The sequence below is a fragment of the Nanorana parkeri genome, unplaced genomic scaffold, assembly GCF_000935625.1.
Source record: "Nanorana parkeri isolate BGI_ZX_2015 unplaced genomic scaffold, ASM93562v1 scaffold3499, whole genome shotgun sequence".
Lineage (NCBI taxonomy): Eukaryota > Metazoa > Chordata > Amphibia > Anura > Dicroglossidae > Nanorana > Nanorana parkeri.
This window is the reverse complement of record NW_017309767.1, coordinates 12,410-27,612: the sequence shown is the minus strand read 5'-3', so window position 1 is coordinate 27,612 and position 15,203 is coordinate 12,410. Positions and strand designations below refer to the sequence as shown.

At 46.8% G+C, this 15,203-nt stretch overlaps 1 protein-coding gene across 1 annotated transcript in view; it reads left to right on the top strand.

Annotated features, from left to right (window-relative positions):
- Window positions 1–1,689: 1,689 nt before the first annotated feature.
- LOC108803212 (glutathione S-transferase kappa 1-like) overlaps window positions 1,690–15,203 on the top strand; it is a gene marked incomplete at its 3' end in the record, with an annotated part of 25,135 nt that continues 11,621 nt past the window's right edge. Inside the window, exon 1 of the mRNA XM_018575054.1 lies at window positions 1,690–1,787. Within this exon, the coding sequence (XP_018430556.1) occupies window positions 1,719–1,787 (69 nt within the window). The remainder of the gene's footprint in view (window positions 1,788–15,203) is intronic.

Here is a 15,203-nt window from a genome sequence, read left to right as displayed (position 1 = left end):
ATGAGACATGAGGACGCTGAGGGACATTCCTCGGGCGGGAGAGAGGTAAGTGCTAGACATGTGCGATTCGTTTCGTTCCGAATCGAAATTCGGACGAATTTTCAGAAATTCTGACATTCGGATGTATCCGAATTCCGAATTACAGATATAACGAATGCAAACAAATCCGAATTTCCGTTTCCGAAATTCGGTAGCGGTAGCTCGTTCAAACGTTCGTTTTCGTTTCTTATTCGTTTCGTTCGTTGGAGAAAAATATTTTCCCCCTCAAATGTCACTTTGCTGCAAACGAACGAACGAATGTACGAACCGAATAAGAACCGAAAACGAAACGAACGTTCGAACGAACTACCGCTAACGAATTTCGTCCGAATTCCGAATCGACTTTCACACCCGAATCCCGAAAAACGAAATAACACAAATCCGAATTTAAAACGAAACAAAACTAAACAAATTTTTTGGCAGTTCACATGTCAAGTAAGTGCTAACTGCAACTTTCACCTTGGTCTTCTTCTGGGTTCAGCGTCTTTGACCATTTTGATTGCCTGGGCCAAGATGATGTAAGTTCTGCGCATGCACATGGGAGTTACTTCAAGTTGCTTATGTACGGCTCAGTTCAAAGAAAAAAATTGCTGACAGGCAGGTAGAAGTTGCTATGGCAGAAAGCAGACAGACTTTAATTCCACCTTCACTGCCAAAAGAGGTGCTTGCAGCTATAGCAGGAGAAAGACAGTTAGGGGTAGGGATGTTCAGATACCAGTGCAGATACCAGTGGCGATACTTGGCATTTTCACAAGAACTACTAAGGTTGCAGGGGTTGCAGCTCCGGCTGGGCCATGGTGCTCCACCACTGTCCTGAAATCATTAGTCTCGTCTTGGTCTGGAAAAATGACAGCTACCTCCTAACTTTTGAGTTTTTCTCTAGTCTAGTCTTGGAGCCGGAGAAGTACCAGTACTTGTACTTGTACCAGTGACGTGCGGCACCTCTTGCCCCGGGTGAGGCATTCCCCCTAGCACCTATGTGTGAAAATGACAATTACGCTACACATGTTACATATCGCCGCCAACGTCGGAGTGAGAGAAATAATTCTAGGGCCATCAATCACTGTTAGCACTAAACTAATGAGCGGTAAAACCGGTTAAAGTGTTCCCTATGGGGAATTTTGGGTATTGATTTTTTTTGCGGCTTCACTGGTGAACGCTATAAGGCTTGACGTGTTTGGTATCTATTTACCCAACGTGACCCCATCATATTTTACAAAAAAATGGGCATTATATTATGTTTCTGTGCACTATTTTTTAATTTAGTTTCTTTTTTCCTAAAAATACTTGTTTGATAAACATTTGCGCAAAAACCGTGTGACATAAAAAATTGCAACTATAATTTTTTTTATTCTACAGGACCTCTGCTTTCAGAAAATATATTTGCTTGGGGGTTTAAAGCTGTTTTCTAGCCAAAATAATTATATTTTATCATGTGTGCGCAAATAGTAAGAAAATGCTCCGGACAGCAAATGGTTAATGAATATGCACCTGCAATAATACATGTTCCCCACTGAGTGTGAGAAGAGGGACCCATGGGTACACATGGGGGGGAAGCCTACACGCCTTCCTTCATGCTGCAGTCAGCAGCAGATGGCAGAAGGCCCAAGGTCAGACAATAACCAGATGAAACTTTGTTCATTGCCCACAATGCACTCTGACTTGCAGAGAGAGTAGACATGTCTAAGGGACGTGTGCTGGAGCTCTTCTATGATGTGGTCTCCTCATATTCCTGGCTGGGGTTTGAGGTGAGAGCCTGCATATAGCTGGATACTTAGACCTGCAAGGAATGCTACAATTCACAAATCTGCTCTTTGTTTCCAGCAATTGTATCCTAGAATTGTCCGCCTGCTGCCAGTCTGGCTGAATGGAATAGAATGTGTCCTGTGTAAGTAGAGCAAGGGTGAACCGACTTCTCAGGGACATTATAGGAAAGCAGGGTGATATCGCTCTGCGTGTCATGTATGGGGCACTTACTTTACAGATATCATCTGTCTTACTTCCTCCTTTAAATCAGTTTCCCCCTCCATGCTTTGTTTGTTGGTATGTCCCAGAACAATAGTAAGTAATCAGGAAGAGAGAGTCACTCACAGACTGTGTAGAGACAGACACGGGTTAGAGCAGAGATAGGCAATTTCAACCCTCTGGCTGTTGTGGAACTACAAGTCTCATGAGGCATTGCAAGACTGACAGTTACAGACATGACTCCCAGAGACATGTTGGGATTTGTAGTTAAAGCATGGCTGGGGGGCTGGAGTTGCTCACCCCTGGGTTACAGCACGTGAAATTAAACCATTCATTCTATGTTCCTGTGTACTGTACAATGTGGAAATCCGGTGGGGAGTGCACAGCTAGTTTGCAGCCTGCTCTGCTTTTGTTCGATCAAATGATGACTGCTGCCACTGTCTGTTCTCCCCATAAAAAAAACACAAAAAGGGGCGCCTTTCCTAGTGCAGTATTGTTTATTCCAAAAAACAGGCATAAAAGGTGAACTGACAGGTACTCACAAGACTGAAGTAAAAACGAGCTGCAGAACAATAAAACCGGAGCAGTAAAAGAATCCGTGCAGTGTGTCCTGTGTGAATTACTGAAGTGTCGACTTCGTCAGGGGGCGTGCCCCGGAAACGCGTCTTTTCAGATGTTCCAGTTCCCTTGACTGTATTGGGGCTGCGCCTTGCACATGTGCTCAGCACTCCTTCCTTGTGAGGGATAAGGATTGTCCCTGGCGCTTCTAAACAAAAAACGTTTTGTTCTCCCCATAAACCTGAGCATAGGCATATTTTGTTTGATTCCTGCTGAAATTCAAGCCCAGGGTGGCCATGTGGGCCGCCGTCCTGCAAAAAGGGCTCCGATCCCCACTATAGGCAGAAAGGCTGGGGTACTCACACTTATCAGTAAGACTACACTCTGATCTTTCAAACCCAAGATGAGCAAGGTGGTAGATGGTCCCACACCACCATTTCACTGGGCAACTCAACACTGGATTTGTGGAATGTGTATGGCACAAATAGTGGCAATGAACCCTTTTGTGAATCTCTATCCACCTCCCTACTAGACCATGGCCCACAATCCTATACATTAGTGGGCGGAGATTTCAATGCGACACCATCCACCCTTGAAGATAGATTTTGCGAACTTAGAAACACCCCCCCGATGCCTAACCCGCAGGACAGAAATTTGCAAACTTTGCTAACCAAAACTGCATTGATAGATGTATGGCGATTCTTCCATGCCATTGCAAGAGACTATACTCATTTCTCCCATGTTCATAAATCTATGTCTCGCATTGATCTGATTCTTTCCTCCTCCAATATCCTACCTAAAATTAGGTCGGCTACCATTGAAGAGATGGTATTCTCGGACCATGCACCAGTGGTAGTCACCCTACAAGGCCTGGATTTGGCCTCATCCCCAAAAACCTGGTGCTTCCCATCTTACTTATATGATGATGATACTTTTCAATCGTTATTGAAGACATGGCGGTATGAATATGCAACTGACAATAATGTACATGTTAACGATTATGTCCTTTTCTGGGAAGCGGCGAAGGCAGTACTCAGGGGTAGAATACTGGCCTACGTGACTTATCGGAAAAAACTGACCAAGGGTAAATACGTGGAGGCAAGTATGGCAGCTAGAGACGCTTATTTGCATTTTAAAAAAACTCCCAACCCACAAACCAGAGTTCACTGGATTAAACTCAAACAATCTTGTGATCATTGGATGTAACAATATGATCTCATCATCAGATCCCGTAAAGATGTAGAGCTTTTCAAATTTGGCAATAAGGCGAGCAGAATGCTGGCTAACCTGGCTCATGGCCAACGGCCCACTTCCCACAATGTCCACTTGCATGATCCCCAGGGCAACACTTACACTGACCCCGATGCCATATGCACCCTGTTTAGCAATTTCTATACCTCTCTTTACGCTGCTGAACAAGGAGACGTCCCAGCTGGGAAGACATTTCTGGACTCAGTCTCTTTACCTTCCTTATCTCTTGAGGATCAGGAAGCATTAAATAGTGAGATCTCACTCGCAGAACTCATGCATGTCATTCGCACTTCCCCTCGCTCCAAGGTACCTGGCACGGATGGCTTAACTACTGAATTCTATAAAACTTCTCTCTGAAGAAGTTTCCCCCTGCCTTCTATCCCTCTTTAACCATATCCTTCACTGCAGTCAATACCCACCCCCCTTCAATAAGGCCTACATTAGATTGTTGCCCAAAACTGGCAAAGACCCGCTTCTCCCTGGATCCTATCGCCCTATTTCATTACTAAATCAAGATGCCAAGCTATTATCCAAAATATTAGCGAATAGACTAGCTGCCATACTTCCGAAACTGATGTCCACGGACCAAGTAGGTTTTGTGGCAGGCCGATCGGCTGTTATAAATGTTTGTAAAGTTATTGCTTCATTGGAAAAGGTTCAATTGTCTAGTCCTTCTCGATGGCCGAAGGCCCTTTTAACCTTCAACGCCGAGAAGGCCTTCGATAATGTTAATTGGGAATGGCTCAAATTGGTGATGATGCATATGAGCTTCTCAGGTTCATTTTTGCACTTTGTATCTACCCTTTATACTTCACACATGGCACGCATTTACACCTCCTCTGCCCTGTCTTCACCAATACATCTACATAAAGGCACTCGTCAGGGATGTCCCTTATCCCCACTTCTCTTCAATCTAGCCATTGAACCCCGTCCAGATCATTAGTATCCTCTGAATTATATACAGGAATCCAGATGGGCCCACACAGCGTCAAATTAGCAATGTTCGCAGATGATATCCTTCTATTTCTCTCTAATCCATCCACACACATTCCTAATATACTTAGACACATAGCTCTATTCGGTTCCTTTTCGGGGCTGAAAATTAACTTTGATAAGTGTGAGCTACTCCCCCTATCCAATGAACATTTGATAGATATGTCCGCGTGGCCTGATAGTTTCAAAATCCAAGTAAACAATCGATCCATCCGCTACTTAGGTATACAAATCCCACGACTAGCAACGGACCTCTATAACTTAAACTACTCTCCCATTTTCAACACCATTATTACCAAGCTCCGAAACTGGCGTGACCTTCCCATCTCTACATTGGGGAGATGTCATTTAATTCGGATGATCAGTTTCGCACGCCTACTTTATCCAATGCAAACAATCCCCCTTCTGGTCAAACATAAAGACATCCAAGCACTGAATAGGGCCTTTTCCCAATTCATATGGAAAGGGAAGAGATCCAGAATTGCACTGTCTAAACTACAACACCCCACATCACAATTGGGCGCCAATATACCCAACATTAGATTGTATAACTTGGCCAGTATTTTCCGCCATGTTAGGGACTGGTTGCTAGACACATCTTTCTTTACCAATACATCCTTGGAGCAACAACTGGTTTACCCATGTTCTCTTTCAGGTGTACTACATACTCCGCTCCCCCACCTCCCATCATATATAAAACGCAATATCCTTTTGAGAGATACTATCATCACATGGAGGGAGGTGAGAAAGCTTTTTTAATTGACAGGAATGGTCTCACCACTGATGCCGATAACCACCCCCCCTGCTTTCCCGGCCGGTCGCGAATCCACGGTATTCCGCCAGTAGAATACCCGGGGTATTTGCACCTTACAGGACCTGGTCACGGTACAGGGGAAATGCAAGACCCTGGTGGAGCTTCAGAGAGAATATCACATTTCAGAAAACCACTTTCTTTAAGATGCCCAAATAAAACACTTCATAGAACACAATCTTCCCCCGTCTAGCGCGGGAACTAATTCAATGCTAATTCAACATCTGCTATCTTCCCCAACCCAAAAACTGCCTTTATCTTCCATACATCACCATCTATACTCCACTGCATCTGCCATCTCTTCGACACTCCCCAATTATGTACAAAAATGGGCTGAGTTTCTACAATTATGCCCGGAATCTGCACACTCCCTTATCCTGAATGGCTGGATGCAACTAAGACGTGCAATAGTTAGTGAATCATGGAGGGAGATCCAATCTAAAATCATACATCGGGCATACTATGGCTTCAACATGGATCTCCAAATACCGCCATGGATCTCCAGACTGGTTGACTTCTTGCCTGAAATGCCACTTTCCTCTACCCGACATACTCCACCTTATGTGGTCATGCCCCCAGATACAATCCCTATGGGAGGAGTTTGTTCTTTATAGGAATGTTCACTCTGGAAAGGGTAGAACTCCCTCTCATGATATCTGCCTATTTCATTAGCCTACTCCCGACCTCACTAATTCTCCTCGCACATTGACCAGATGGGAACATTTATGTATCATAAGCACAAAAAAAGCTATATTGACTGACTGGTTATCCCCCAGCTCCATCTCAATGTCTAAGGTTCTGCCACAACTCCACCGACTCATGCTGGTAGATAAATTAGATACGAAATTCAACATGCACCGTACAAAGACGTTCTTTGACACTTGGTCTACATATCTAACTACTGAACTACCCCTAGATCAATTACGTGACATAATGCTTATTTTCCAATATTCCAAGTGGTTTCTTACTGCCAAGCTCACTAACTCACTGGGTGCCCTCGATGTCCTTTGACGTAGCGCACCACGACCACTGCCAAATGCTGGAATTAATTCCCCTACGTGGAATGCCGAAACGCATCACCATCCCCAGACGACTTTTCTCACAAACAACATCTCTCGATATCTCAACTTCATGACCGAGTGTATTACTGGTTACTATGGTTACTCTAATTTTCAGCACCAACTGTTATTTTGTTGCCTGTATTGCTGTTGCCCTCTACGCGTTGGTGTATTATTTTATTTTATTGTTTTGTTTGTTGTTCTTTCATTTGCTAACATTTGCAAACTGGTCTGAACGGGAACCTTTCCTGTACATGAAAAGGTATATCTCTACATCACTAGAGACTGGATGACTATTTACTTACCTTATCACTCTGTTATTGTTCTCCAAATACCCTGTACTTTATGTCTTGTATATTTGACAATACATGCATGTTGTACTATACTTTGCTCAAAAATAAAAAAATGTACATGCAAAAAAAAAAGAATAATGTGATTTCCGTGAAGTGACAGAACAGCAGACCCAGGACAAATCACACTAGTGTGGATTCTGAAAAGGTACAGGTACTACTTTGGGCCGTTTTGTTGCGCGTTTCCATTGGGATACAGCCAAGTAGCCTTCGGACCCGCGACGGTCGCGCAACCTTTTTACCGCGTATCGCGGTAACAAAACGCGCGACAGACGCACATATGCAATACACCTAGGTGTGAACGAGACCTTACTGTAGTGCAGATATGAACAGCAAACAGGTTCTCAATGTGGCCAGAGGACTCTCACCAATCCTCAGGTCAGTGGTAAACAGATGAAACTGATAGCAGATGCTGGACGTCCTCTATCCCTCTGCAGCTCAGGCTCAGTAGGGGAAGTCATCTGGGTCCTTGTGTAATGCGGCAGGTGTGGCTATAGTGGCTGGTGTGGATCTCAGCTTCAGATGCTTATATATCTATGGGTGCAGTATAATAGTTCACTTAACTCAGGCAGGTAGCAGTTAGGTTGGAAGACCCAGATCAAGTTAGAAAGCAAGTGGTTTTATTTTGATCAGGTTAAACACAGTCAAGAATGGGAGCAACTGGTATTAACTGATATGCATTGGCAGTTCACAGTAATATGCTCTAGTAATATAAGGATACTTGCGGTGAGTGGATCTGGGGTGTGTTGCTGCCACCTGGTGGCATCAGGTGCGAAGTGCAGGTCGCCCCTGTGGTGCTGGCTCAAGGGAGGAGATCTCTCTGCTGAGTGGGCTGGCCAAGGGCAGGGCCGTGATGAGGCTGAGGCAGCCTTAGAGGAGGGGCTCTGTCCGGCACAAAAGCTAGCAGGAAGATGGGGCTCTGTCCGGCACAACAGTGGGGAGCAAGATGGGGCTCTGTCTGGCCCAATAGTGCGGGGGTAAGATGGGGCTCTGTCCGGCCCAATATTGCGGTCTGCTGCGGGAGGTATTTATCTGCCCCAGGCTCCTAGCACGAACGCCAGGCAAATTACTCCTGCGGTTTAAATAGAAAAAGGGGGAGGAGTCCGGTGACGTCACTGTTCGCGACGTCACCCGAACTCCGACGGAGCGGCCTGTATTGCCGGAAGCCGGAGGAGAGGGGGGAACGTTCCACCTTGATAGGAAGCCTACACTCATTCAGGATGCTTGTAGTCATCTCGGTTAGCTCCGTCTGGCTTTTCTCTCAGGTGGGCGGCTGGATCACTCCGGCGGCTGGTTAGGCCGTGCTTGCACCGGCTTGTCCTCTTCAGATGGCTGTCCCAGACTGAGCGCGCACAGCAGCCACCACCCCTAAGTCTCCTCCTCCGTCCTGCACAGTCTCCTGGGAGCTGTAGTTTCAGAGATCACTCTTGTAAATGTCCCAGTCTCTGCTCTGCACTCCAACTCCCATAAATCTCTGCCTCCAGGGCACACAGAGGACATTAACTATTCACAGGAACATGAATCACTGTAATCGCACGTATATACATGAACATATATATATCTATAGGGGCTACATTCTCCCCCCACTGACTCACTTTGGTCCCCCCAAAGAACAATTTGAAACAGCAAATTGGTGCAACAAAGATCTGCGTTGGCAGATGTAACATGCCCTTGAAACATTCATTTAAACAATTACACTGGGTAGAATTACACTTAACTTATGACATTGATCAATAAAAGCTGAGGATAAAGGGCATCTTCCCCAAGGTGTGTTGATGGCTTGTGCGGAACACAATTTAGCTCTTGATTCTTCAGGTGGAGTAGTCACTTCAGGTGATCTTCGCACTGTAGTGATGGCCTCTTCAGTACTATGACCAGGTGCATCATAAGTAAGTCTCTGCGGTGGACGCACTGGTCGTTTAGACCTTGACTCTAGGAGCCAGGATGGGCCTTCATCAGGGTCAGCATCTGCAGGAAGAGGTGAACACTGAACGGACTCTATTCTTTCTTGCTCCAGTTGAGTAACAGGTTCCTCTGGCTCAGGTAGACTAGGTAAAGGATCTGCTAGTTCAGAGGGTGTCCCACAATCCTCCTCAGGGGCATCCGGACAAGCTTGAGGTATGAATTCAGGAGCTTCTGGCCTTAAAGCTTCGGAATTTGGTTCAGGATCAGTGGGATCAGTGACCCTTTGAGTGTCATTTGAATAATCAGTAGGCCATGTCCAACCTGGATACATGTCATCCTCATCACTGTCACTGTCCCTCTCTGTCATCAATCTCTAGGATCTGGTAACTGGGGCTCTCCGTGAAACATGTGAGACAGGCGTAGAGGGCTCTTCACTGACCGGCACACGGACAGCTTCACTTAAGGATAGCAAGTGGTTTCTGTGCCAATTCTTTAAAGGTCCCTTTCTCCTCTCAGGTCGAATCTGATACACTGGAAGGCCATGTAATTGTTTACAAACGATATAGACTTGTGAACTCCACCTGTCGGCTAGTTTATGTCTAGCGGCTGGTCCTAAATTCCTCAGCAATACTCGGTCTCCTGGCTGAAGACTTTGGACTCGCACCCTCAGGTCATAGTTCCTCTTATTTTGCTGTTCTCTGCCTTCTGCGGAACAACGAGCTCTCTCATAGGCAGACACCAGATTTCTTCTAAGTCGATCCACATAGCCTCTGTGAGTGGCAACAGAAGTTTGATCTGAGGACAAGCCAAAGGCTATATCTACCGGCAATCGAGCCTCTCTTCCGAACACGAGTCGATAGGGCGAATATCCACTTGCATCATTTTCTGTGCAGTTGTAAGCATGAACAATAGTGGAAATATGTTGACTCCAATGTTGTTTCTCCTCAGTAGTCAAAGTCCCCAGCATATTAAGCAACGTACGATTGAATCGTTCAGGCTGTGCATTCCCTTGGGGATGATACGGAGTAGTTCTGGACTTCTGGATTTGCAACAAGCTTAGCAGTTGCTTGATGAGTCTGCTCTCAAAGTCTCGGCCTTGGCCAGAATTAATTCTCTGAGGCAACCCATAGTGGACGAAGAACTTTTCCAATAATACTTTAGCCACAGTGGATGCTTGCTGATCTCTGGTGGGGTAGGACTGAGCATATCTAGTAAGATGATCAGTCACGATTAAGATGTTTCCTTGTCCACTGGTGTCAGGCTCTAAACACAGGAAATTAATGCACACTAAGTCCATATGACCTTGACTTTGATGGTGGCTCATTGGAGCAGTTCTGTTAGGTAACGTCTTCCTCTGAATACAACGTAAACAGGAATGACAATAGCTTTCTGTCTCGGTCTTCATGTAAGGCCAGTAGAATCGATCCCGCACTAATTTAAAAGTTCTATCAGATCCCAGGTCACCGTGTTCATCATGCAGTGCATTCAGCACACTCTTTCGGTACTTCTCAGGAATGAACAGTTGAAGGTGTCCTTCTAAACCATCAGAGGGACCCCATCGGTAGAACACACCTTCCTGAAGGTGCAATCTGTCCTATTCTCTGTGAATCAGTTTAGCGTCTTTGGGATAGTCTGTCCACAGACTATAGTTCTCTCAATTCTTTCCGATTGAAAGTAGGGAGTTCTGGGCTTCTTAATTGAGCAGGGTTGCAGTACACCTTAGGGATACCAGCAGCCATCATGCCAATTGCTTCTGCCCCAATGGCACCTTTTTCTCTGTGTTCCACTCCTCGACACAAGGCCTGAACTCCCCCTGGGGTTAGATGAGCCCATTCTCCTCTCTGATCGGAATCATAAGGTCTTCGGGACAAAGCATCAGCATCCCGATTTCCAGCCCCTGGTCGATATTTTAGACTAAACTGATACCCAGACAGAGCAGCTAACCACCTGTGTCCAGTGGCGTCCAACTTGTAGGTAGTCAGGAGATAGGTCAGTGTTTGAGTGTGCGATAATCGATACACAGCCGAAGAGAACCATTCTTCTTACGAACCATCACAATGGGAGAGGCATAAGGACTCCTGGACTCTTGTATTATTCCAGTCCTTTGCAGCTCAGCCAACTGCTCTCTTAAGTCATCCAGGTCACTCAATGGGATCCGTCGTGATCGTTCTCGAAATGGTTTATCCTCTTGTAACCGGATACGGTGTTGGGTACTCCTGGCACACCCCACATTGAACTCATCTTTTGAGAACAGCTCTCGCCATTTAATAAGCTGAGACTGTAACCGTTTCTTCCATTCAGAGGAGACGGGAGCGTCTTTGGGAAAGAACCGTTCGGCTGGAATTTCATTTTTCACTCCCCCCACTGAATCAGTGGGTGCGAGGGGGGTGACTGAAACTACCTGCCCAATGGGCATCTTCGCCCTCAGATCCACCGGGGAATCCGAGACATTACACACATTCACTAACACTCTTCCTTTAGCTCTATGCAGAGCTCTTGTGGAGATCAGTTCGGGAATTACCTCTATTCCAGAATTCTTTATGTCCTCAGGGTAGGCTTCTAGCCTCACATAAGGTCCTGGCTGGGCCCAATTGAATCTGACCGTCGCTTTCAGACAGACCTCCTCTCCGGGCTGCAAAACCTTTCCCGCTCCTTCCAGTTTCCACAGGCGGCCAACCTCAGCTGAGCCTCTCCGTTCTTGGATCATCTGTAGGTACACAGGTCGCAGTGCAGGGTGCATCTTCCCGGCTTCAGCCCCTGCTTCAGCCATGATAGGATCAAGAAGTCGTCTCACTACTCCAGTATTGGTTCCCACGATAATAGCGTATTGGTTAGAACTTGGTGGTCGAGGACCTACAATGGCCAAGGTGTCAAACGCTCCTGCTTGTCCAGCTACAGTGGGACTAAATTCCAGCTTGACTTGGAGATATACCCGGTGTATATAAGTTTTGTATCTCCAACACCCCAGACTTCAAGGCCTTTTAATCTGGTGAGTGGGGGGTGTTTCAGATGCTTTTCATAGAAATCTTGGTAAATCAGGGTGACTTGAGCACCAGAGTCTAGTAGCGATTTGGTGAAGATCCCCTCTACTTGGACTGGGACAACAGGGGCAGGGCCAACTAGCTCTTCGGGGAAACCATCTTTCGGCTCTGTTAGTGGAATGGCATGAGAGTTTTGTACCTTTACTCTTCTTGACCGTGATTTCTGGATCTTTGTTTTACGGGGAAGTGTATAGTGTGCCTTGCGTTCCTGGGATGGAGGTTTAGACACACAGAGAGAGGATTTGGTATTCGGGGTAGGTGGAGCCTTAACCATGGAACTTTGCCTCTCCAGTTTCTGTGCTGCGTTCTCAACGTTGGAGCGGGTTAGGTTGAGCGGGAGCCCAATTTGCTCCCTCACTGGGGCCCGTTGCAGTTTCCCCCTTTCTTGGAATATGGCACCTTCTGGGACCCCTCAGTGGTCCTCGGGACCAAGCTTGATGGACGTCCCTTTTCTGGGCAGTAGGCTTGAAAATGACCCAATTTCCCACATCGATAACACTCTCTTCCAGTCACACTAGGAATTCTCCTGTTGCGGGAGCCCAATTTGCTCCCTCACTGGGGCCCGTTGCAGTTTCCCCCTTTCTTGGAATATGGCACCTTCTGGGACCCCTCAGTGGTCCTCGGGACCAAGCTTGATGGACGTCCCTTTTCTGGGCAGTAGGCTTGAAAATGACCCAATTTCCCACATCGATAACACTCTCTTCCAGTCACACTAGGAATTCTCCTGTTGGGCATGAAGTTGGTCACCAGAGGTGGAGCGTTGGCTCTATGGTCTGGCCCATAAGCTTGTGCTTCAGCCATTCTTGCTACAGCCTGACATAAGGTGGCTTGAGTCTCCTGCAGCTCCTTTATGGTTTGATATAGCTCGCGTTGAGTTTGAGCTAACTGAGCGAGGTCTTGTTTGACCCCCATACCAACGGAGTGGTGAGCAGCATTCTGTCTCTTCACGCTCACTTCTAACTCACTGGTATTTCCAGCTTCTTCCTCATCTGAAAGGTAACTATAAACTGGCACAGGGCAAAATGCACTTTATCTCTTTTGGAAGTGGAGCCTTTAGAACCTAAGGACTTTGCGTTCTTTTCCTCTATGAGGGCCTCCTCCGCCCGAATTTCTCTCAATAGTCCTGGATAGGTAGGGATATGACTAGGACCTTTCAGAAGGATCTTGAGGACAATGGGATGATTAGGTCGAGCACCCTGCAGGATTTGATCTAATCGAGTCTTGTCAACTGCCAGAGGATCTACACCTTTCTTCTGCACGACTTGTCGTAGCACCTTATCTACTCGAGCCACATAACTTCTGGTAAGTGTGCTCCAGCTTGTATATTAGATCAGAGAGTTTCTCCACCCTTTCAAAAGCAGCACGTAAGGCATCCATGTAGTCTGCGGCAGTGCAGTCCTGCTTGCCTAACCTTAAGTTGCAGATTATCTCTGCAGCAGGTCCCCTCAGGCTTTCAACTATTCTCTGTTTCTTTTGCACTTCAGGAACATCCCACTCCTCCAATGCCTGAGAAGCTTGCTCCACCCAAGTCTCAAAGTCTTCTTCCCCTGACAGGACGGGTACCTTCCCTGAATAGAACCGTAGTTTACGATATCCATAATGAGGGAACTGTGTTGTATTTCTCGCAGAGTTTTCAGCCAGTTTCCTTATGTCCATGAAGAAAGAGGCTGGTAAGCCTTTTGAGACTGACACAGAGGAGTCATTCACTTCCATTACATCAGACATGGTCTCACTGGACTCTTCTGAAGGGCTGGCTGACACCTTAAGGGGGAGTATCTGTACACAGGTTTCCGGAGTAAGTAGAGCGTTGTCTCCCTGGAAACAATCAGGAATTCCCTTCTTCCATTCTAACAATGCATAGGTATGAGAGTTTTCTGAGTCCCTCTTCATATCTATCACAAACACCTTCTGCTCAGGTGCTAACAAGGTCACTGCTTGCCGACCCTGATCCTCGGTCCAACTGCCATCAGGGATGTCTATGACTATGCTCATCCCGAATTGGCCATTCTGTTCTTGACACCACTTGGTGACTGCGTCTTGATCCATGTTACCAATTTGTCCCGTTGGCGCGGTCATTCTCTGGTGAGGGGGTTCAGAAAACTATCCCGGACAAGCCCCCAAATGTAGCGCTCACCCCCGAAGGAGCCGCTGAATTACCGGATATTTCTATCCCCCCTGCACCAATGTACCGCCCAAAGCGTTGATCCGAAGCACACCAACACACCTTCAATTGATCTTATAGCAGATTTACTGACAAATCAGATATGAATAACTATGATACAATAGTAATGACAACAATCACCAACAATAATGTGTAGCAACAGGCTGAGGCACTCTGCAACTCAGTAACTGCAGCTATATGCTGTCAGCACTGATGTATGTGAGGCCAACTGTCTTTAAATGTCCACCCTGTAATGGGGTGTTTGCCCCTTTAAGGTTTCCCTTTAGCAATGCCCAACCCTTACTAGACTACTGGCCAGTAGTGGTGTCCTAAGCTAGCCGGCGTTGGGGCCCTTACTGTAGTGCAGATATGAACAGCAAACAGGTTCTCAATGTGGCCAGAGGCCTCTCACCAATCCTCAGGTCAGTGGTAAACAGATGAAACTGATAGCAGATGCTGGACGTCCTCTATCCCTCTGCAGCTCAGGCTCAGTAGGGGAAGTCGTCTGGGTCCTTGATAGGAAGTCTTCACTCATTCAGGATGCTTGTAGTCATCTCGGTTAGCTCCGTCTGTCTTCTCTCTCAGCTGGGCGGCTGGATCACTCCGGCGGCTGGTTCGGCCGTGCAACTAGGCCTTGACGTCCTTTGCGGTCACCGCGTCACCGGACCTCCCTTCAGGCACTCGATCGGGTCCTCTCCGATTTAGCGACCCAGGTCAGTCTCTCTGTACAGCGCTGCACAGAGCCTGTGTGTCCCTGTATATCAGCGGTAACCACACAGCTCTGTCTCTCACAGTCTTAGCCCACACAGGGCTGCACAGGTCTGTCCTCTTCAGATGGCTGTCCCAGACTGAGCGCGCACCACAGCAGCCACCACCCTTAAGTCTCCTCCTCTCTCCTGCACAGCCTCCTGGGAGCTGTAGTTTCAGAGATGACTCCTGCAAATGTCCCAGTCTCTGCTCTGCACTCCAACTCCCATAAATCTCCGCCTCCAGGGCACACAGAGGCCATTAACTATTCACAGTCAGGGACATGAATCACTGTAATCGCACGTATATACATGAACATATATA